The sequence below is a fragment of the Falco biarmicus genome, chromosome 2, assembly GCF_023638135.1.
Source record: "Falco biarmicus isolate bFalBia1 chromosome 2, bFalBia1.pri, whole genome shotgun sequence".
NCBI classification, from domain to species: domain Eukaryota; kingdom Metazoa; phylum Chordata; class Aves; order Falconiformes; family Falconidae; genus Falco; species Falco biarmicus.
Genome location: NC_079289.1, coordinates 91,486,298 through 91,508,272, shown reverse-complemented (window position 1 = coordinate 91,508,272; position 21,975 = coordinate 91,486,298). Strand labels below are relative to the sequence as shown.

The 21,975-nt window shown below is 40.7% G+C and overlaps 1 protein-coding gene across 1 annotated transcript in view; it reads right to left on the bottom strand.

The window, feature by feature from the left end:
- The window catches only part of MAP3K15 (mitogen-activated protein kinase kinase kinase 15), an 87,266-nt gene extending 66,087 nt beyond the window's left edge, over positions 1–21,179 (bottom strand). Inside the window, exon 1 of the mRNA XM_056328847.1 lies at positions 20,861–21,179. Within this exon, the coding sequence (XP_056184822.1) occupies positions 20,861–21,179 (319 nt within the window). The remainder of the gene's footprint in view (positions 1–20,860) is intronic.
- Positions 21,180–21,975: the final 796 nt, after the last annotated feature.

The window sequence follows — 21,975 nt, the reverse complement described above, 5'->3', positions numbered from 1 at the left end:
TTTCAATGAATGAGGAATTTTATGCAATAATGAAACATGACACACGGGTCTAAAAGACCAGTGGCATGGTTTCCTACGTCCAGAAGGAAAGAGCATGGCAAGGCACAGCCCCTCTGTAAAGACAGAAAGCTTCTAAGTGAAGTACAAAGATCTTCACAACACATCCACTACAGGGGTGGGGATGTGCTTAAGGAGGCACATGACCAATTTTGGATGATTCTGGAACAGAACATTTAAGCTCATTGCAGCAACAACTCACGTTCAAAAGAACATACTCATAAAAATGTGTCCCTCCTCCCTTCCTCTGAAGCATAAAAGATCTTTTCAACTCTTTTTGTTCTCTCATAGCTGTGCATGAAACTATTTTAATCCTGAAAACTGAAAAACTGATCTCACTTTATAAAGTATCCAATTGCAGTTCATTTGTCTAAGCTTTTGTTTTAATTTTAAAACAATTATGCTACATGTATATTTTTTAGTTCAGTAACTTCATTCATCAGTATTACTAGTACAATCTTGACTAGGTCTCCGCATTGTTGCAGCAGATGGCACATAAATAATTTCTTATATTACAGTTTACATATTTTAACACTAGTGTGTCTTAAGAGACCAGACAGGGGAAAAGATAAATAACTATGACAACTGAAATGAAGATTAGAGATTATTATTTGTGGTAAAACAGGAGTCTGTGACACTAATAAATAATTCAACAGGAAAAACATTATTACACAGTTTAAAAACAGAGGACTGACTTCTCTATCTGGAATGTACCTGAAGGCATCACACAATTTAATGATCTAAGCAAATGACAAGTCTTGATGTGACTATTGTGTGATTTATGGCACTGCTAGTAACAACAAAAGGAAAATGTTGGCACCAGGTTTTGGGATTTGTAAATTAAGAGTAGTAAATGAGAAAATTAAGAAATAGCCTGAAATATGCTGAAAGTTAAATAGAATCTAGGAGGCCTGACAGAGGAAAAAAGTCTGTACTGCTTTCACCTTCTGATCTAAGACTCACCTCCATCCAGCCTTATCTGTGCTGAGACCAAGAACCCTAGTCCATTATTATAGATTCATTATTTTTCAGTATTTGGAACTTCTCTTTATATAACAATTTCTTAAAAAACCAAACTCCATAACATGGTAACAGAAACCTTATAGAAGGAAAATGCAGAACTCTGCCCCTTGTTACTAGCATCCCAGTAACCTTCAGATTACTATTGCTTCAGATTATTGGCTATTTGCATCAGTTATCTTCATAGAGAGTAAACCAACAATTGTGCTAGCCTTAAAATCTGCTGGAGGAAATTGTCAGTTATTTTTCAGAAGACCAACAATGCTCCTAAAGAAAAAGAATCATCATAACTATCTTCAAGAATCCATAACTTCAGGATGCATATTCAATTTATTTTTTTCCTGCATAACTGTACAGTCCGTTAAAGGAATGAATGCCAGCTTTTATAGAGAAACAATCTGAAAACTAGGAACCCTTTGCAGCTTTCACTTAAGCTAAAACAAAAGGTTTTCAACTTTATTATACCCTGTAATCCCAGAAACTGGTAGAGGGAACAGCCCAAGGCAATAAAGCATAGCAGTAACTACCAACAGAACTGTTAAGGTAGTTTTTCAGCACAGTTTGTTATACCAGCAAACCATCAGTGCCTTCCATTAGATCCCAAACACAAGCCAATTGTAGTGTAAAACCACTGTCAACATTCGTGATGCTATTCTAGCTCTCACAATGCATTGAGTTTTATTAAAATCTCACTACTCTAAAATCACGCTATTCTGTAAGAATCTGGTTACTCTTCTTAAAAAGAGAGAAGAATTTGTTTCAATCACAATCACAAAGTAAATATAAAGATATAACTAGAAGTTGCCTTAGAAGATAAAAATCTCATGAGACATAAACATGCAACTTTTTTCTAAATTTAGGAACTTCTGGTTGAAACCAAGAATATTTCAGTTCAACCTGTTCAAGTTTGCAATTTTATAGCATGGACTTTGCTACCTGCACTGGTTTGCTATAGGGCCAGAACTGTTTACAAAAACAAAAACCAACTAGGCAGTAGTGATTTATCCTGCAATATAGACTTGTACATACTATAAGCACATTAAATAGCAGCTTAAAAAAAAAATCTTCTATTTCAGACTAACCTTAACTTCTTGTAGATTAAAACCAAGTGCTGCACTTCTGTACAAATACAAATATCAACTGTAATAGTTTAGAAATTGCTTACAAAGCACCTTTAAGAGGGAAGGTTGTTCTTACAAGATGCAATCAACTTTTGCAGAAGAATTCAGTTGTGGCTGGAGTCTGACTACAAGTTTCAGCCTACTTCCCGCTTCAGAAGAGGAAACACAAGCATATACACTGGAGGTCTGAAACTTTATGATACACTAGGGGCACTTCCTTTGGAAAAAGCATTTAGTTCACAGGCCAAAGGAACTGAGAACTGAAAGAACAGGAAATTTAATAATTAAAGTAGGTATGAATCCTCATATGAAATCGGGAACAAAGATGACCGTTTCCTTCTCTTCACATATAGTAAGCACTGAATAAAAAAAACCAGTGAGATTTTGGGGTTTTATTAATGACATCAAACACAAAGTATAGAAAGAAAACAACTTTAATAGTGGCCAAATAATTTTTAATTCACTCTTTTAAAATTATTATTATATTGGCAAGACAATTAGAAAATGATTCTGATTCTGGTATATTATTCATCCACACCCACTCTGGTTATAAAATGAAGCAAAATCTAAACTTAGATACAACTCACTGTTGGCAGTTCTAATGGATTTGTTAAGTGCTTTAGGAATTCTGAAAACCTGGGCATCAAATGGCAAAAATTCTGAAATGTGCTTGTCCATTGTTTGCCTGTTTGCTCAGGAAAACAAAAGGTGTGTTGTAAAGTGGCAATTTCAGGCACAGGGTGTTTTATCAAAAACAGGGCAACACCTCTAATTTGTGTCCTCAGATTGAGCTCATCATTTGCCTTTTACTCAGTTGTAGCTTTAACCTTACCTTCATCTACCACAGGTTTTATGTTACAGAATGATCTATTGGTGAAAAAGGCGTACCACACACCATAACTTATCAGTTCTGCTCCTCTGATCTAGCAAAATGGAAGGCAAGGGAAAAAACCTAAGAATTGGGGCCTTTATAAAAGCCAGCATTATCAGAACAGCAAACTCAAGGGGGAAAGTCAAACCTTTCTTTCACATTTCTTTCTGCATGTCAAATCTTGCTCTGGAAAGCAGTTTCACATCCTTCCCCATGAAGGCATTCTGCTCTGTGAATGTGAACACGGCGAGTGCTGAAGAAGCACTGAAGAGCTGAAGAGCAGAAGCAGCATTCTTAGCTAAGGAAAGTCAGGGAGATGTCTGGTCTCATATAAACCAGTCCTCACTCCCTTCACTGTCAACACAGAGAGAGGAAAAGCACTTTTAGAAGACCATTCATCTGATCTGTCAGAAGCCTGTTTTAGGACAAGACAAGTTGCAGCCCAGAAGCACCCGTATCTCTTCACTTACTATGAAGGGAGTTAAAGCCAACTGCAGACACCCACACTGACGGTGTTCAGTACTACAAGCCCCCTCCACAGAGTCTCCGGCTCCGTTCTGAAGAATTTTGTTAACTGCCAAGGCATTTCAGTCAAGAACGATATCATATCAGCAGATGTTCCCACCAGCTGACCAACAAATTGGTGGCCAACACAGAAGGACTACAGCTCTTTCTCATCAGTATTATATCTGCAGTCTCTCAGCCTGTGAGAAGGAAAAGGAAGGACTGCCACAATTCAAACCCTCAGCTAAGATTTCCAAAGGTGTCTCTGAAACAGCTGCTTGAGTTTTCCATAAACCAGGAGCTCATTTCTGAATCCCAGCTTACAACATTGTTTTGACACTCCATAAATATGATTATACAACTGTGCGGATGACTGACTTTGAGGTGTTTTTGCATATATTATCTCAGCCCAGATTCTTTTCTGCTACTTATATAGTCTGATTGATTAGTTACATTGAAGCATCGACTATAACCTCCTGGCTTATTGTTGAAGTTAATACACAAGTTAAATTCTCAGCAAAATTACCTTCAAGTCAGATGCAAGCATTACCTTTCCCTGCAAGGCAATGACATTGATAATAAATCCAGTATCAGCCTTTACCTTCCCCCCCCCCCCCTTTCATACCGTAGCTTGTGAGGTCCTGGGAGCTACATTGCCTCAAGCCTGAGGGAGCTAACTCACAGTGGTGCAAGAGATCACAAAAAACCCCCACAACCAAATCAAAAAAGAACGTACACACACACTGTCACTGGAAACTCACTCAAGTACACACCTCTTTGCACAGCCACCTTGAAGGACTGTAAAAATTTAACGACTCTGGCACTAGAATCAAAGTCACTGATCTTTATTTACCCACCACAATCATATCAGATGGGTCCTGCCAAGGTCTGCATGCTGCTAATAAATGAAATATGAAAGTCGTGATAGGCAATAGCGATCAATATTTATACCACTTCTTTGTAAAATTACAGCCTTCAAACACCTAGGTTAGAAATCATGAGGGATCTCATCACTTGGATCTTAGCCATTTGAACAGTTTCATGGCTCAGGCAGATGAATGCTTAGGCCTGCCTGCAACTCCTCTTTCCCATGACCCACGGTTCTGATTCCTTCTCTCCCCATTCCACCCTCCTCTTATCCTGCAACCTATATTCAACTTGATAATTTCTGCCTAACTTAGCAGTAGCACAGTAACAGACAGAAGCTCTGTCACTGCAGCTAATCAGTCCTGTGAGTGGTATCAGCTACCAGCTTTCCACTAGCCTCCTGGAAAAGTACTTTAAGAAACCAATAGACTTTACAACAAGTAAAAGAAATAAAGGTTAAAAACTTAATTTCATGAAAACTCACTTTTTACATATCATATAATAAAACAAACTTGCATCTGTAACTAAAAAATCTGATTCTGTAAGGACTAGAAAGACTCTGGTCGGAGATAGTACACACACAAACACCACTGAGATATGGCCATCCACACTGTTTTATAATCTCATTTATTGAGTGTCAAAACAAAGTACTTAAACTTACAGTGGCCCTTATTTAAACTTTGTAAGCATGCACCCAACAGAAGTAAAAAAAGAGGCAAACTAAAGCACTTCGCTATTGCAGTTTGACATCCATCATTTGACTGTGTACAATGTAAAAGCAATAACTATTAATGACTGCAAGTTTCAGGAAAAATAATCCTTCCTTTAAAAAGCTAATATATAATGTGAAATACTCTATACTCACTACCTAATTATTGTTAAAATATGCTTAAGAATCTTAACATTCTAAGAAGCTTTTTTCAAACACCATAGCTCATTGGAGACAAGCAACTGTGGAGTATTGGGGGAACAAAGCAGTTCCCACCTGCCTCAGTGGCTGCAGAAGATGAGCAGTGACACCATGACAGGGGCGGACAAGACTGCAGGAAGAGAAAAGGCAGTATCATGGCTTCAGCAGCTGAATGAAACTGAACTCCACCTCTGCTTCTTTCACAGCTGCTGTGTGATGCTAGCCTAATCACATAACCCGAGATCTCAGAGATGGACTTGGTGACCATACATTCACTGAGATTCTGATTTGGGGAAAGAGGCATAATCAAAACACCCCCACTGGAACACAAATAAAGTGGCTTTGAAAAGACAGCCCTCATTTTAAAGATAGTTTGTAATAAACCCAATGCCTTTAGAGAGAATTCCTAATATTTTACATAAGCTGTTCCCTTCTATCATCCAATTGTACCTCAGCATGAGTTACAACTCAAATAGTCTCTGATTCATCATCTGTACTCTTCCACCTGCAAAATAGTTAAGCATCTACAGAGCAATCAATATGCCTGAATCTTACCTCAAAAAAGACAGACATTTACACTTCCCATGTGCTCCTACCCAAATGAATACTAACAAAGCAACATTCAAAACTTCTCAAAGCGTATTTAAATAATCTACATTTGTTTCCCTTTTTGTTATTCACAGACATTAGGCAAATGAAGATCCAAAGAAGTCACATTACTTCTCGCTTTTTCCCAAATTCATTATCACTGATTGGAAAAGGTTTCCAAATCTACGTATCCAGGACACTAAAAAAACCAACTTACCCATCACAGATTATCTGAGAAAGATACTGTTCAAAAACTTTCCCCGTTTATATGCTATTAGTATATTAAAAATTTTGACATAGATGCTAGACAACCATAATGAGTCGATGTCTCACATGCTTTTCACTATGATGACAGGTCATTAAGGATAACATAGTTTCCTAAAATTTTTCTCTAAGCCAAAGAGCCTACTAGTTCTACAAAATCTGTCATTTCTCTGCCCTATTTATCAGCAGACAAGAAATGAAACAGTGGAGTAAATTAAAAACAGGCACTTCACACTTGCTTGCTGCAGGAGTAGTGTGCCAAGTGTCACATGAGACTATTTCTACTGCAGCAACATTTACTAGAGCTGAGCTAGCCAGTTGAGAGAGCATACAGAAAAAACACCCCAACCCTGAACCTAGTTTGAACCTTGCCTGTAGTCCTGGGGGGGGGGGGGGGGGGGGGGGGGCGGGGGAGAGGAAAGGTGAGCTTTATTTAACTTTTCCTACACCTCTGCACTTCCTACACTGGGTCATAAAAGGCAATGAAAGGGAATGAATTATCAAGAAAAAAAGATCACTTACGGGATAATCTGGTCTAAATCAAATTGAGAAGAGTACAAAATTCAACAAGAAAGGCTATTCCTTCCTCCCCGACTGCAGGCAAATCCATTTCTAGGCCAAGGAGATTTAGATAAGCTCCAAACTTTTTAGACATTTATCCAAACTAAACCACTTGAAAGTTACCCATCATTTAATGTTGAATACCTTGGCTGGGGAGCCGAAAAAACCTGCCAAATCTGCACATCTCCAACAGGTCACATACTGGCCAGCAACATATATCAAAAACATTTGAAAAAACAAAATTATGCTGAGCTTTATCTTCTGCCCAAAAAGATTATAAGAGATAAGAAAAGTAACCAAGATAATAGGCACTACAACGGAAAGAAAAAAGTTTCAGTACATTAAAAGCTCCTAAGTCTGGGTTAAGCTAAGACCTTCATGCTTTTCTTTATGAATTAAAAAATACAGCATACACAGACAAATTAGACTTTCTTACTCTACTCTGAATCTCTTATTTTTCCTAAACACTTATTTTTTTCAAAACAGACATGAAGCGACTTCTCCATCATTAGCACTGGGAACTTGTACGCATCAAACTGAGGTATCCCACCTCAGAAGTAGATTACAGATTTCCTCTTTATGCTGATAGACTCCCAGACTGTCATTTAGGACCCACATAAAAGCAAAATAAATTATACACAGAGAAATTTTTAATTGAGAAAAAGCAGTATTATTAAAATGCAAATGAAAATAAAATTTACATAAAGCCACAGCATCCTCCATGAGCCAAGAGACTTGCACTCACATAGATACAGAGTTCTTCATTTAATATGCTGGATGCTGGGCAGATGTGGATTCAAACTGCTGTTTTTAACTTTCCTATAAACAGTACAAGCTTTATGTGCCAGCCTAAAAGACTGCATGTGCTACTGAAAAAATCCCTACCACTGAACACTGTAATTCCAAAACCAGGTAACATTCATTAAAAAAATGGGGAGAAAAAAAACCCATCTATTTCAAGGCACTAAGTAGCGATCAATAAAATCTAGAGTTTCAGTAGAAGCTGGTCTTTCGAAAGCAAAGTCACAACTATTATCTACTTACTCTTCAACTACCTTATAAATACAATATACATTATTACTTCCAGCACGTAGACAGGAAATACTAAATATGAACAGAGCTTGTTCATTGTTACAGCAGATCCATTCCAGATTTCCCTACTTTAACTAAGATTATAACTAAAGTAAAAGACCCAAAGCTAATAAATCATAAGACCTCTGTAGAGTCAGAGGAATATTAGTACTTCATCAGACACAATGAATCACATGAAACTGTGATTTTACAAGCCTCTAAACATGGTCTCCAGCATTCATTAAACATAACATGGAACGGTTCACCTCAAAATATTCATACATTTAAAGCTGTCACAAGATGAATCCCAGCATGGATGCTGACAATACCTCAGTTTAAATATTCAATGGTGTATTTTTTTTTTCTTTTCACCTTTTCCTTGTAAATTTAACTCTACAAGTATTGTTTTGAGGCTGAATTCTTGCAATGTTCTATTTATCACACAGCTGTTCTATCATATCATACACTGCTGTTCAAATCAGTAGTCTATGAGTACTTCCATTGTACAAAGTCCCAAACAGACTTAATGAAAGGTCTGGTACTTCTTGATAGGGCATCCTTTTCTTCTTATTTTGCGGAAAGACCAAAGTGAGATTTGGGGATGATCAGCAAAGAAGAGCAAACTCAAAACTTAAGAAAATGTTGCTGGAGCTGTGAGAATCTTTATTAATGTGCAAGTTTTTCTACTAAGTAAATTTTCCCTTTTTTAAGATTTCTGAATTCTGTGTATTGCACCTTCTGTAGAAAGGATGGGTGCCAAGCCATGACACTAAGACAGATTGCTTTACCCCACATTCATGCATATTCACCCTAGCACCACTTCTCTGCATTGCCCCAGTGATCACAATGTAGTGTATAATAATTCATAGACCAGAATTCAGTAGTTCAAAAAAACCTAATGTTTGTCATATTACTGTTGTATTGCTAAATTAGTTTACAACTTTAAACTGGCAGAAAAAGACAACCGCAAATGATTAGAAGAACTTACAGGCTTGTGCCTGTAAGTAAGGCTTGAGCCATGGAGCAGGGACAAAACTGAATTTTAGTTCACTAGAGTCTGTGCTGGTTTCAAAAGCGCACTTTCAGATGCAGTAAGGAAAAAAAGAAATACATGAATTACTGCAGTGATGTTTTCAGATGGCAAGCAGTTTCTAAGAAAATCAAAATTTGTGTTACCAGGTCATCCAAACACTGTGCAGAGTCCCAAGGCATTTTGACACACATTGGCTGTGTATCTTCAGCATACATCAGCAGAACCTTCCCATCCGTTCTGATACTGCCTGATTTCACTTGACTAAACTAGCCTTCATTTAAAGATTAAGTTCTTATAATCACAGCAATGGTATTAACTGTGACAGACTGTACGTAAAAAAATCGACATCACTGGAATGCTGTTTGGTAACTGAGTACGTGTCATTATTATCTTATTAGCAACCTCCAAGATAGGAGAGAAGACTGAACAAACTTTCCTATGTTGCACTGCTTCTAAAGAAAGAATGTTACTAGTGACATTCGCTAAATTCTGCTGCAGAATACCTGGAGTCAGTGGTCTGACAGATTGTTATATAGTTATGGACCAAGCCAGAAAACCAGGTCTGTGCTTTTACAGCACGGTTCTTACTTGTGGCCAGGCAGTCACAGGGCTGCCTCTGCACCGTTAGAACCATCCTTTTTACCGTGTTCTGGACTGCAGTATGACTATGGGACACCCAGGCTTATCAGATGATAACAAATGCTGTTGAAAGTGGGCGTTTACTGCTTTTTCCTTTGGAGCTAGAGTTTGGCTGCTGTTCACTAGTTGGAATTAAGTATTAGGCTTGCAAGACAAGACTAAATAAGCATGTTTTCCAAGGGATTTGTGAAAAGTGTTCAGGGAGTATGACAACAGTGAGTATGTTCATGAATATCAGCATATGCTCCAGAAGAAGGAAGGGATCTATTCAACACATTGCAGCATTAATTTTTCATGAATCCTTAAAGCTTTATCAGCTTTGATGAAACACAAGTCAAAGTCAGGGTTGAGCAACTACCACAGTCAGATCTGAGGCCCCACAGATTGATTAAAGACACAATAGAATAGCAATCAGTGACTGCAAATTGGAAATTCAGATTTGAAGACATATTGAAGGAAAAGGATGAACAGTACATTGCTAATCTGTGCCTTGTGAATGTGTTGCTGTGGGAGTCTGCAAGAAAGTTTAAGATCCTAAATTCTGAATATGCATCTTTAAAATTGTCCAAAATACCAAGACTTAAGGAAATTAACTTGTTATTCTTCTCAGAAGTTGTATTGTATCTTCTCAGAGGCAATCATTACTGCAAAACAAAGAATGTGAAGAGGCATTAAAGGATAAAAAAAGTAATACAAATTTAAAAATAATCAAGCATTCTTTTGTGCCTTAATTGCAAGCCAGAATATCAAGGCAATTTCTGGTTTTCCAAAGACAATATGAAGACTTACCTAGTTTTGTTCTGTAACGGTTATAATAATCACAAAGTTAGGTTTATCAACCTTAAAACTTAATTACCATGAAAACAAAAATATTAATTTGAACCATTTTCAGACTTCTTTTCATTCTGGTTCCGATACCTTTCTGCACCTGACAACAACCCATAATTTGTCAGTTGTCTTAAGGACCATAAACAACAGCAGCAGCAACAGGCACAATGCCAGGCTTTGAGCTTGGTAATCATGTCCTTTTCTCAAACTGGGCTTAAAAAGACTGAAGAGTGTCAATTTACAAATAAAAGTATCTGAAACAAATAACTCTGTTCCACAAAAGACAGAGATGATGCTGATTAAAATGGACAGTTACTCTGTTAAACAGGATTATGCACACAGAAGCTCTGCTAAGTAAGATAGCCTAGTGCCAAACAGTAATGCCATTGTAAGCATTAGCTTTTCCCCTGCAAATTTTAACTATTGACTAAGATTAGAGCAGCAGAGAGGACTGGTCTAGCACTGCTGGAAAGCAACACACAGTCAGCATACAGCCTTGTACTGTTTTCATTTACCAATTCCCAACTCCATTTTCACCTTGTCACTCTCAAGAGAAAAGGCAAAACTAACAAGAAATCTATTCCCTCAACACACACACACAAATCAGCAGAATTAAAAAAAAAAAACAAACCAAAAAAACCAACCAAAACCAAAAAAACCCACACCCAACTTTTTTCTTTCTTCAGCTCCTGTGACAGAAAGGCAGCAACAGTAGAGTTAATGTACCTAGTCTCACACTAGTGAAATGATTATTGGCAGATACTCTTCTGCATTAGACAAAACCTGCAGCCTTTCTGTGATTGCTAAGGTAAAGATGCTTGATTCAATACAATTCTTTCTGGCTGAGCTAGCTACTAAATTTATGTAACAAACTTAAAGCGAGAGAGGAAACAGGATAGCAATCAATTGGCAAATAAGTCACTATCCCAAATGTAAACAATGTAACTCCCCTGTTATTTTCTCCACAATCACTTTCCTGAATCTACAACTCTGTTCTTGACAGGCCTGGAGGCAATGGAGTACAACAATTCATGGAACCAAAGCACTGCTGCCACCAGTAGGAAACTGAAGATTTTTAGAGGAAGTTTGTTATCATGCTGATTTACATGGGAGTTTGTTTTGTTTTCAAGAACTAATGTATTTTGGGCTTAGACCTCAAAAGCTTTAAATATTATGTGAACAATGTTTCTCAAATTGTTGAGAGGCCAACGATCATCACTGACTGACCTACAGTTCTGTGCATGAAGGCATTTCTTCCTAAATAGAAGAAAAAACACTAACAGCAGAGTCTAGACATTTCCTTCCATCACTTGATAAAATGAAACAAAAAAGAACAGAGTAAAACAGGGTTAAAAAGCACTTCAAGATACTTCCATTTACAAATACCATTTGTTTTTTCCCTTAAAGAGATACTGAAGAATTTTTTAAAATAATTTAAGCATAAAAGCAGCATATACTACAGTAGACACAACTATATGCACACAAATTCAGCTATGAAAAACTGGAGTACTTCCCTTAATACTGGACTTAGCTATATCATCGCAGATCAGCAGAAAGTTAGGAACATAGTCTTAACACGCTGTTTTGGATTTGTGCCTATCATCAGGGCTTGCTTCAGTCCATGAAAGATCATGCTTACCAAGGCTGGGATCATGCACTTTCAATGTAATAAAAGCTGGGATACATTTTTTTAAAGTTGTGAATCCCATTTGGCTTTGAGCTCCAAGGCATAACTGTTGTTGAACTACTGACTTGGACCAAAGTTTGAATGCTCAGAAGCTTTACTAGAGAACAGCTGAAAAGTTTCAGTTCTGCCACCTTGAACACCACAGCAGAATCATTTACCTTGCCTGGCTGAGTATTATAAAGGATAAAAAAAGCAAGCACAGTTTATCATGACACAGTGATCCAATACTTCTAAGTGTCAGAATTGATCCAGCTTTGGGTCCCCCCTTGCAGACTACAGTGATGCAGCTTTTGCTCCTGGCATGCCTCTATAGCCAACCCAACCTTCCAGGAAAAGGTGAAGGTACTTGCAACACTCCTAAGAGAAAGACGACAGGCTAGGTGAAATGATACTGTGGGGCACGTTTGGCCCATCAACTGCCAGCTAAATCCCACTGACCGCAGCAGAGATGGGAGCTATGCTGTTTATAGCAAGCCTACACCCTGGAGCAGGATAAATTAACAGCTGCGCTCCCTCTCTTGGCTCAGGGCAGGCACCCACACTGCTGTTCAAAGGTAGCTTGAGGCTACAGCAATTCACAGCCCTGCTGAAGTGCAAAGCAAACAGAGCCTACCACATTTGCAGATTTCACGTGCAAGTGACAAATCTTGTTGAGGTCCTCCGAGGAAAGGCCCTACACCTATCCTGACTGACTAATTGCAGCCACCTTAACATCACTGCAGGGTGAAAAGAGGCAGCAGCTAGGCCAAGCTACCACCACGGGGGATGCTCCTCCGTGTGAGTCAGGTTAGAAGTATGCCTCAGGGACCAACGGCACACACAGGTTTGCAGCAGCATGGACAGCCAGCGAGTCTGAAACAGAGGGCATCTTATGAGCAGAATATACAGGAAGCCAAGAAGTCTGGAGTTCTCACCCGAGCTCTGCATCGTTTAAACATCAGAAGAGCTCTACCTCAAGCTTCTAGTTCTGCAAACCAGGAACATCACTTTTTATCTAGGGAGTGCATTGACATCTGTTAACATGCAAATATAATTTGACAATTAAAAAAAGCAATGTACGATTACATTGATAAAAGCAGAACATGACTGCAGAACATAAAATAAGCAACCACGTATCTATCATAATTTGCCTATTGTATGGGAGGATGGAAATTAAAGCAGTGTGATTAACCCACACAAGCAAATATTTCCTTTTTTTTAATAAAAATAAAATAAACTTAATTTTGTGACCTCAGGTCTCACCGAAACAACTTATAAACCTATGAAGAATATGCTACGCACGGCATGGCAAGTCTAAACAAGCATGCAGTCACTGTGAAGGAGACCAGTGGCCAGGAACCAGGCTCCCACATCAGAAACATCACATGCCCACCCTGTTGGCCCAAGCCTGTCAGCCTCACATACGGCTGCTTTTCAGGAGCTCTCTGATGTCACCAAGAGTCAACTTGAAATGCAACAAGGCAGGACCACAGATCTGTTTGCCAAAATCTCTGGGCCAAATGGCAGAGCAGATTCCTTCAGAGTAACTTTGGAACTATATTGAAAAACACATTTGCGTATCATTCTTGAACAAAACAAAACAGAAAAGTGACCTTTAGAATTTGCTGACAGGTATGCATAGCCAGCATGGTTTTTTCCCTCCTATCAGTAGTCAGAACAATACTTACTTATATGAAGAATTCCAGAAAATGCTGCAGAAAAGTTTCACTTTCAAAAAACATTTAAGCAATATTTTAAAAAAACAAAACTAAACAAAAACCACCTTAACTGCAGTGTTTTCAAGGCCATAAGCGTGACAATAATTGGTCTTTGGATCAAAGGCAGCTCAAGGTACATGCAGTTCATCTTTTCAGAATAACCCTGCATGTTCAAATTTTCTAAATCTTTCCTAATGGCTGTAATGGGCATAAAAGCTTCTAACTAAGCCCATTTAAAAGTGAGAATCAACAAGGCTTTTAATCATACAGTGCAAAATATTACTTTCAGAGTAAATTAAACTAGAAACACACACAATTTGTACTATATTCTGGGGGAAGATTCCTTCTTAGCTGATTCAACACCTAGTAACCATCTGATGTGTTCCTAGCTACAAAACCCAGCGACACGAGGTTCACAGTCAGATTCAGAGAAGTCTTCTCAGATTTAATATTTAAGCTCAGGAGGAGAGAAAGACAAGCAGAGAAAATGGACAGTTGTAGGTTGGGTTATTTTTTGGTTTTGTTACTGTTTTTTTTCATGCAAGTAAGTTCCATGCAGAGGAAAGAACAGGAAAAAAAGAACGGCATTCCTCTTTTTATTTATTTTTTTTTTCCTTTATCCAAAGGTCATGGCACGGAAATGAGTTACTTCACATAGATAGTGCATGCACACATACATAATCTCACTTTGGAACTATGAAAGAAGTCCAAATTTGCATGGCTAGCACCAGATTTTTAGAGATGCAAACTACTTCATTCAAAGCTTCATGAAAAGGTAGGACTCAGACTAGGTTTGGATTGTCAGTATTTTTTTCCATATGACCCATCACAACTAAAAAGAGATGTTAGTTCCAAAAGGAGAAGTAATAAAACAGAATCTCTCTCCATGAGAGAATCAAGGTACTTCTTTTTGCTTTTAACATCTTCATCATTCTCTGAATACAGCTCTGATCTTGCATTTGGCCCGCGGCAATATACCAAAGGAATGTTACTGAATTCCACCTAACCTATTTATGGTTATTTCTTTGCATGTTTCTAAGCTTGTTTGGCCAACATTAGAGGAGATATTTCACAGAATACATCCAAGCTGAACCAAAGTGAAGCCTTTCAGGTTACACGCAGAAAAAGCAACAGGGTTGAGGCAAAGCCATTTTTCACAGGCGACCAGGTAGAAAAGAGTGTTCTCCACTGATGAGCGAAAGCCTGCAAACCTCTGAATGCAATTAAGCTTTTTTGCAGTACTTCATGTTGGAAATTGACCCCAACTAATATCATTAAAGCAAGATAAACTTCTTGAATGTAACACGTCCCACAGCACCTGAGATGTATTGTAACATATAGACTTGATGGATAGCATCAGGCTTGTTACTGTCCTTTAAAACTCATGCACTTGGACAGGAAAGGATTACAATAGTGGTATATTACAAGGTCTTGTTATCAGAATATTTAGGTTGATGGCACAATGCAGAGCTTTGCTGAAGACACCTGTAGTCGCTCTAGATGTGCAGTACCACACAGAGATAAAGGATCAGGTCCTGAAAGCTCTGCTGTTGTATTAAAGCAGCACAATATCCACCCCAATCAGCCCTAGCCTCTTAGCCATCATTTTCCCATTCTGAAGATGGTTTGCTTCTCTTCACATTTCTGTATTCTGTAGTATATACATCTCCTGAGATTTAAAGCAAATACATTTGAGCCAGTTGGAGGGAACAAGAAAGAAAAAGTATTAAGCATTCCTCAGAAAAACAACAGACTCTGCCTGGTGAGGTAAGCTTCAGAGAACTAACCCTTAACCCCTTCCCCACTGTTCACTGTCATGCCCAGGGGCAAATACAAATTGTGGCAAGAAGGTTTGTCGAAGTTTATTTAGGAGCCTCAGCTCTCTGAGAATGACTCTCACCTTCTGTCAGAGATTACAGTCCCTGAGGCAGAGTCAGCAAGACAAGCACGTGCCTCCAGCTCAGCAACACTAGTTACCTTGCTGTATATTGTCTTCAACCAGTGACAAATATTTACTATACCCTGACTTACTAGCCTTTGGGCTAAAGAAGTTGAAGCATCCCTTCCAATTCTGAAGTGGGGACACTGTCCTTCAGAGCAGGCAGTGGGGTACAGGCAATAACGATTCCTTCAGTGGCTGCCAGAGTCTGGCAATTACGTTCCGGAATATACATTTTCTCCTTCCCCTTTCCTGGTGTAACATGAAGAAAAAGTTTCAGGGACAAGATATTAGGGTTATATTAAGAGTGGTTCAACTACAGCACAGAAGTAAGGAGGAGCCATGTTTCAGTCTCTGTCTGGGCCCTGTCCCAAGTCTAACATTGGCTCTGAGTGAAGACGGAGCTGCAGAGACAGATATCAGACAGTGCATTTTGGGGCTGCCCTATTATGCCAGATGCTGGTTAGAGAAGTTCATACATAGCAAAACAACAGAAACAGACTTCAGAATGTTCCACTATACTAACAAATGATTTGACAGAGTTTCCTGGATTGTCAGAGGAATATTTATTTTTCTCAGGCAAACTTTTAGCTTTATTCTTCAGTACTCCAATCAGTCTCTCTCTAGCTTGTCTTCTTTTTAGTCAAATTTCATCCTGCCGACATTTAGAGCAACTACAGTCACCTCTAAATGCTGTGGTCAAATGGTTGAAGAAATATTCCAAGCTTCAAAACAGATTCCTGTACATCCCTCATGAGGTAAAAGGACGATCAGCTACAGAAACAGGATTTCACAGAACCAAAACTCATACAACTGTAGAGGCCACTCCTTCACTTAAGACTCTAGACAAATACCGTGGCACTTCAGGCAAGAAGTCTTGATGAAGTTTCAGGCAGAGCAGTAAAAGCTACATCTCTTTCTACTTAGCATCACCCTTCCATAGGCACAAGTCAGACATTTAACTCTGACATCATGTTTGCTTTCTTAGTACATCCAGAACAGAAAGATCCTTTGCAGCTATGGCAAGAGCACAAAAAGGCTGAATCACTTTACCTGTAACATCACTAACCAAGCCACGCTCACCTTTTCACTCTCTCTTAACTTGTTGATGAATGCACTACACTGCCTGCAGTTTTATTTTCTACATGGGACAATTCTGAAGAATTTTTTAAATCTTCATTTAGCTCCTAGTCTCACTGTTCCTGTATAAAATTGCTTTTATTTTGTGCAAAAAAGCTTCACACTAATGCCTGGTATCTGTGGCTTTCAGTCTAAAAATACTGCCTCTCTTTCTTCCCAGAGATACGGTCAATGCATGCAAGCATCCTTGCTGCTTCTCTATTAGGTAGACACCATCACCCGCTTCTGCATAACATAAATTACTTTGTTGACAGCTTGTTTCTAGCATATACAGAGCAAAGAGACCTCATCTTTCTGTTATCAAGCCCTTACTTCAGGGCTAACTCTCAAGTGCTGTACTTCCCATTTAGCAAAGCATCTGAGAAAGTTCAGCGATTTCTTAAGATGAGGGTCATTCAGCATTGCCTGCTGGTCTGCAATAACTAAAGGCTTAAGTCACGCTTCTGTTCATAACAAGATTTCAAATGATAGGAAGTCAGTAATGAGTACACTCAAGGAGAAAAGAGACATCATATTCTTATTATGGAATATAGGGTTTTTTTGCAGTACTCAGTGGTTTACTGAAAAATCATCTACTAGAAAATCTGCCTGCAGACAGGAAGAGGAGGTTCCTGTTGATCTTTTTCTTTGCATCCAGTCCTTAAAGTTTGCTGGTTTTGTCATCAAAGGTACCGATTCCAAGAATCATTATATTTTAGATTCATACTAAATCAGATGGATAAGCTTGCAGAGAGGGGAGACGGGGTTGTCTTATGACTTTAAAAGGCTACCATTTCAGGCAGAGTAGGGGGAAAGGGATAACAGATAGCACTCTTAACAAAGACCTCGTGTTACTATTCACAATGAGATGGACCTCACTGCTTGGTCTTTAAGCGTTAGTAGATGGTTAAGGTTCCAACTACTAAACCAAAAGATGGCTATGGGCAAACATCCTGTGGAGAATTCCCACTCTAATAACAGAGCAAGGTTCTGCCCATGGTGTACAGAAAGTAAATATATATTATAATAGATACCTTCACCATATGGGAAACATCTCCTCGGTATCTTACACAGGCAGTAATAAAACTTCTTTAGATTTTTTCTTTTTAAAAGGAAACACACAGTAGTTTCCTAACAGAAAGTTCATAATGAGCCACAGAACTGCTCAAATTAAAACCCATTCTTAATGTTGTTCTTCGTTAAAAAACGAATAGATGCCAACATTACCAAGCCAGCACATATTCTGGAAAAAGAATATGGCAACAATTAATTGTATCTATAAAATGTAAAAATTAAAAAGGGTTGATTTTTCAAAGGCTAAAGAAATTGCAGGGTAGCAGATTCAGAATGCTGCTTGTAAATGAACAATTATCAGATTCAGCATTTTTGGATAACAGCTTGATATATGTTCAAAAACATGAGGCAGGGAGAAGCCACTAATAAACAACACAGAACAAGAAAACAAGCAGGGCAGAACAAAAATTCTCCAGAAACAATGATGGATCATTGTATATAAAAGAAGAACTGGAGAGAAAAAAAAAAAGAAAAAAGAAAAAAAAAAGAGGCAGCACTTTAAAATCCATGATAATGAAAATCCAATATGAAATTTAGGTCCACTGATAGTCGATACCAGAAAGAAAAAAGAAAAAAGGGAAAGAAAACAATAAAGTGAGTAGTGTAACATATTTTTTGCCTCTTTGCAGAATGAAGCAAGAGGATCCAGTTATTCTATATGACACTTAAAGGAAGCAAAACTTTCCCCATCGCTAGCATGTAGGAGGAAGAAATGAAGCAGCAAGTACCAAGATAAAGACATTCACCTCAATGTGCCAGCGTAATTCTATAGGTTTTAACTCAAGGTTCTGACAGAGGATTTCTCAAAACATCAGTCTTAGATATAGTATAGGAATTGGGAAAACTCCAGTGGATGGGACAAATGTCAGTACAGCCTGACTATTCAAAACAAGAAAAAAAAAAAAAAAGAAAAGAAAAAAAAAAAGGAAACTACAGAGATGTTCAGTTAAAAAGAGACAGTAACTGCTGCAATGCAAGAATAAAAAAGCTATTAAAAATGTTGATGCTAGAAGAGCTACTTATTAAAATATCAAAACAACAAAACAGCAAAATAAAGAAAATTATTGTTTACACTTAACAGCACTTTTTAAATTAAGGATGCTTGCATTTTCATGGTAATGTTGCAGTTAATGGTAATTAATTTAGGACTCTGACAGCAAATTAATTCTAAAACAGTACTAACACATTCAACATAATTTGTCTGTATATATTTTTTTGAAAACTAATCTCTCTGCTTTTTGACAGCTTCCTGGTCTGGCTGATAAAGGTGACTCATGTTAATACATTTGAGTTTCTCTTAATACAGGTAATTTATCATTAAAGAATGCTTTGACCAAAAAGTTTGCCAAATGAAGGCATACATTACAGATTAAAAAGTTGTCCCCCTGGCTGGTCTCAAGAAATCTAGAAAGAAATCCACACAAAGATTATTTTGAACAGTGTGCTTCAGAACAATTCCTGGTTCAGGACTATGCAATTAGTTTTTAATTGACACTAAAAATGATATAAAGTATTTGCTTACTAAACCTGGATATGAGATTGTTGCGGGAGTATCCAGTGACAAGGCACTTTACTATTACAAAGTGATATTAATCACTGATAAAATGATCTTGATCCTACAAGATGACTTCTGTGCAGAAGTCTGCAAAGGTAGGTCACATTCCCAGACAAGAGGCGCTCACTTCAGAATGCAGCAACTTTAGAAAACATTTTAAATAATAACTGCCTCAAGCTCTCAGTACAATGCAGAGCAGTGTGTGCATAATACATTAATAGGACTATCAGTAGAAACAGAGAAATAATTTTGCATTTATGAGTACACTATTATGCTTACCTTCAGAAGGGCTACAAAAACACTGGAGATAGACAAAGAAATTGCTAGTTCATGGTTGTGTACTAAGGCACACAAAGACACAAAGCGTGTATATTTATTACACACTTGCCAACCTTGCCAGCAGAGGTACAACACAATCCCATGACTGGGAAGTTAAAAAACAACAGTAACAACAGATACGAGTTCCTCAATATTTGGGTGACTTACCAGGGGATGAAATAGACTCATCATCATATGAAAATTCAAAATAAGACTAAAGTTTTAAGAAGTGTTATTTCACGAAGTTCTTGTGAATCATCAACATGGATTTAACAGTACTTTCCCTCTTTGGAGTCTGTGAATGCCCCGGTTTCCTAATCCCTGCTCATGTGGCTATGAGATAAAGTATGCCTGCAACACGTCCACATAGTTTGATTCATTTTAATAATACCTATAGACTCAGGGCCTTCCTCTGCTTGGTCAAAAAGCTCGCAATTCTCTGCCATAGTGCCCAGCCAGCCACTTCTCTTGAGTGGAGAAGCTTTCTTTTGAAAACATCAGACACCAACCACCAGCTGGAGCCTGGACAGGGTGGGCAACACTCACAAGTCTTCTTCCTCAAGCGTGCGTTTCTACAGTCCCTTGTTCACAGCAATGCTGGATCACCCTGTTCCTGCCGCATGCAAGCCAATTTCACCATCCAGGTCTGGAGTTAGCACACGAAGCATCTGGCCAAGCCATGCCACATCTCACTCCAAGCTCCCAATCCAACCGGGAGCTGGAAGACAATTCTTAGCAAAACAAACTAGCAAGAGTTTTGCAGCTCCTTAAGGCTTGGTTGGTACAGTAGGATCCACAGTCCTGCTGGAGCAACACACTGAAAGAGCTAGTCTAAGGGCCTGATTTTTTTCTCACACCTCCTCCTCCATGTGGCAGGATGCTCCTGAAGACCAGGCTCTTGCTCTCACTAGATAAGGTTGCGCTCACTGCCATTTTCTTGGGTCTACACCCCTCCTCAAGACCCCCCTCACGGTTGCCTCGTTCCCCCTCTTCTCCAGCCTCTCCGGCACCACCTTTGCCGAGCCTGCCCCAGCTCGGCCGTGGCCCCACACAACGCGGGAAGGCGGCACAGGGCAGGGGCGAGCCCCAGCCCCAGCCCGAGCCCCAGCCCCGGCCCCGCCGCAGCCCGCTGCTCACCCGCGTCGTAGAAGGCGTCCAGCACCGCCGTCTCCCCGAAGTCCAGCTCCCCGAAGTTGACCGTGACGAGCTGGGCCCCCTCGGCCTCGCAGGCCCGCAGCAGGCACTGCCGCGCCCCGGCCTCGGGGCTCCGCGCCCCGGCGCCCGCCTTGGGAGGCTCGTTCAGCACACACACGGCCCGCAGGCAGCGCGGCCGCGGGGCTGCCGTGCCGCCCTCCACCGCCTCCCCGCCGCCCGCCGCCGCCTCGGCCGGCAGCTCCGGCTCCGCGCAGGGGTGTGCTGGCTCCGCGGCCGCGCTACCGCCCGCCGGGCTCTCCATAGCGGCGTCAGGGGCTGAGGGAGCCGGTGGCTGCCGGCAGGTGCTCAGGCGGGGCCGCGCCCCATCGCAAACTGCTGGGCAAACTCCAGCGGCGCAGGGCGAGGGGCCTCCCACCCTCCCCGCTGGCGGCCCTTCCGCCTGCGCGTCTCCCCTCGCCTCCGCGGCCGGGCGGCACCGCTCCCCGGCGGGCGGGCACGGGGACCGGCGCGGAGGGACGCCGCCCTGCCGGGACAGGACGGGACGGGACGGCGCAGGGGAGCGCGGCGCGGCCCCAGGCTCCCCCTCCCCACCGGCGGCACAGGCGGACAGCCCCGCCGCGCCTTCCTGGGACGAACGCCCCGTTCCCCGCCGCGACCAAAGCAGCGCGGTACTGAGGCAGGTAGCACCGTCGGGGCGATCGCGCCTCGTTTGTGATTGCGCTCCCCCGCCCCTCGCAAGCAGCGGCCCCGCGCACCGCCCGCTACTCGCTGTTCCTGCCGCGGCTGTTGCCTTTTCACTCGGCGGCACGGTGCGCCGCGCTCGGGTTCCCGGGGGGGTTACAGGGGTTAGGCTGAGGCGGGCGGGCTGCAGCGACCGACCCGCCCGTCGGGCTGTTGCCGTCCCCCGGCCCCGAGGGGCGCTCGGCGCGCCCCGCCGCTGGGAGCCGCGTACCCGCCGGCTGCCGTGAGGAGCGGCTCGGCCCCGGCTGGGGTCCCCGCCGCCCCGGGGGCTGCCTCCTGCGGGCCGCCGGAGCCCGGGGGCTGCCTGCTCCGGGCGCCTTAAAGCTGCTCTTTCCCGAGAGACAAAGGCAACCGCT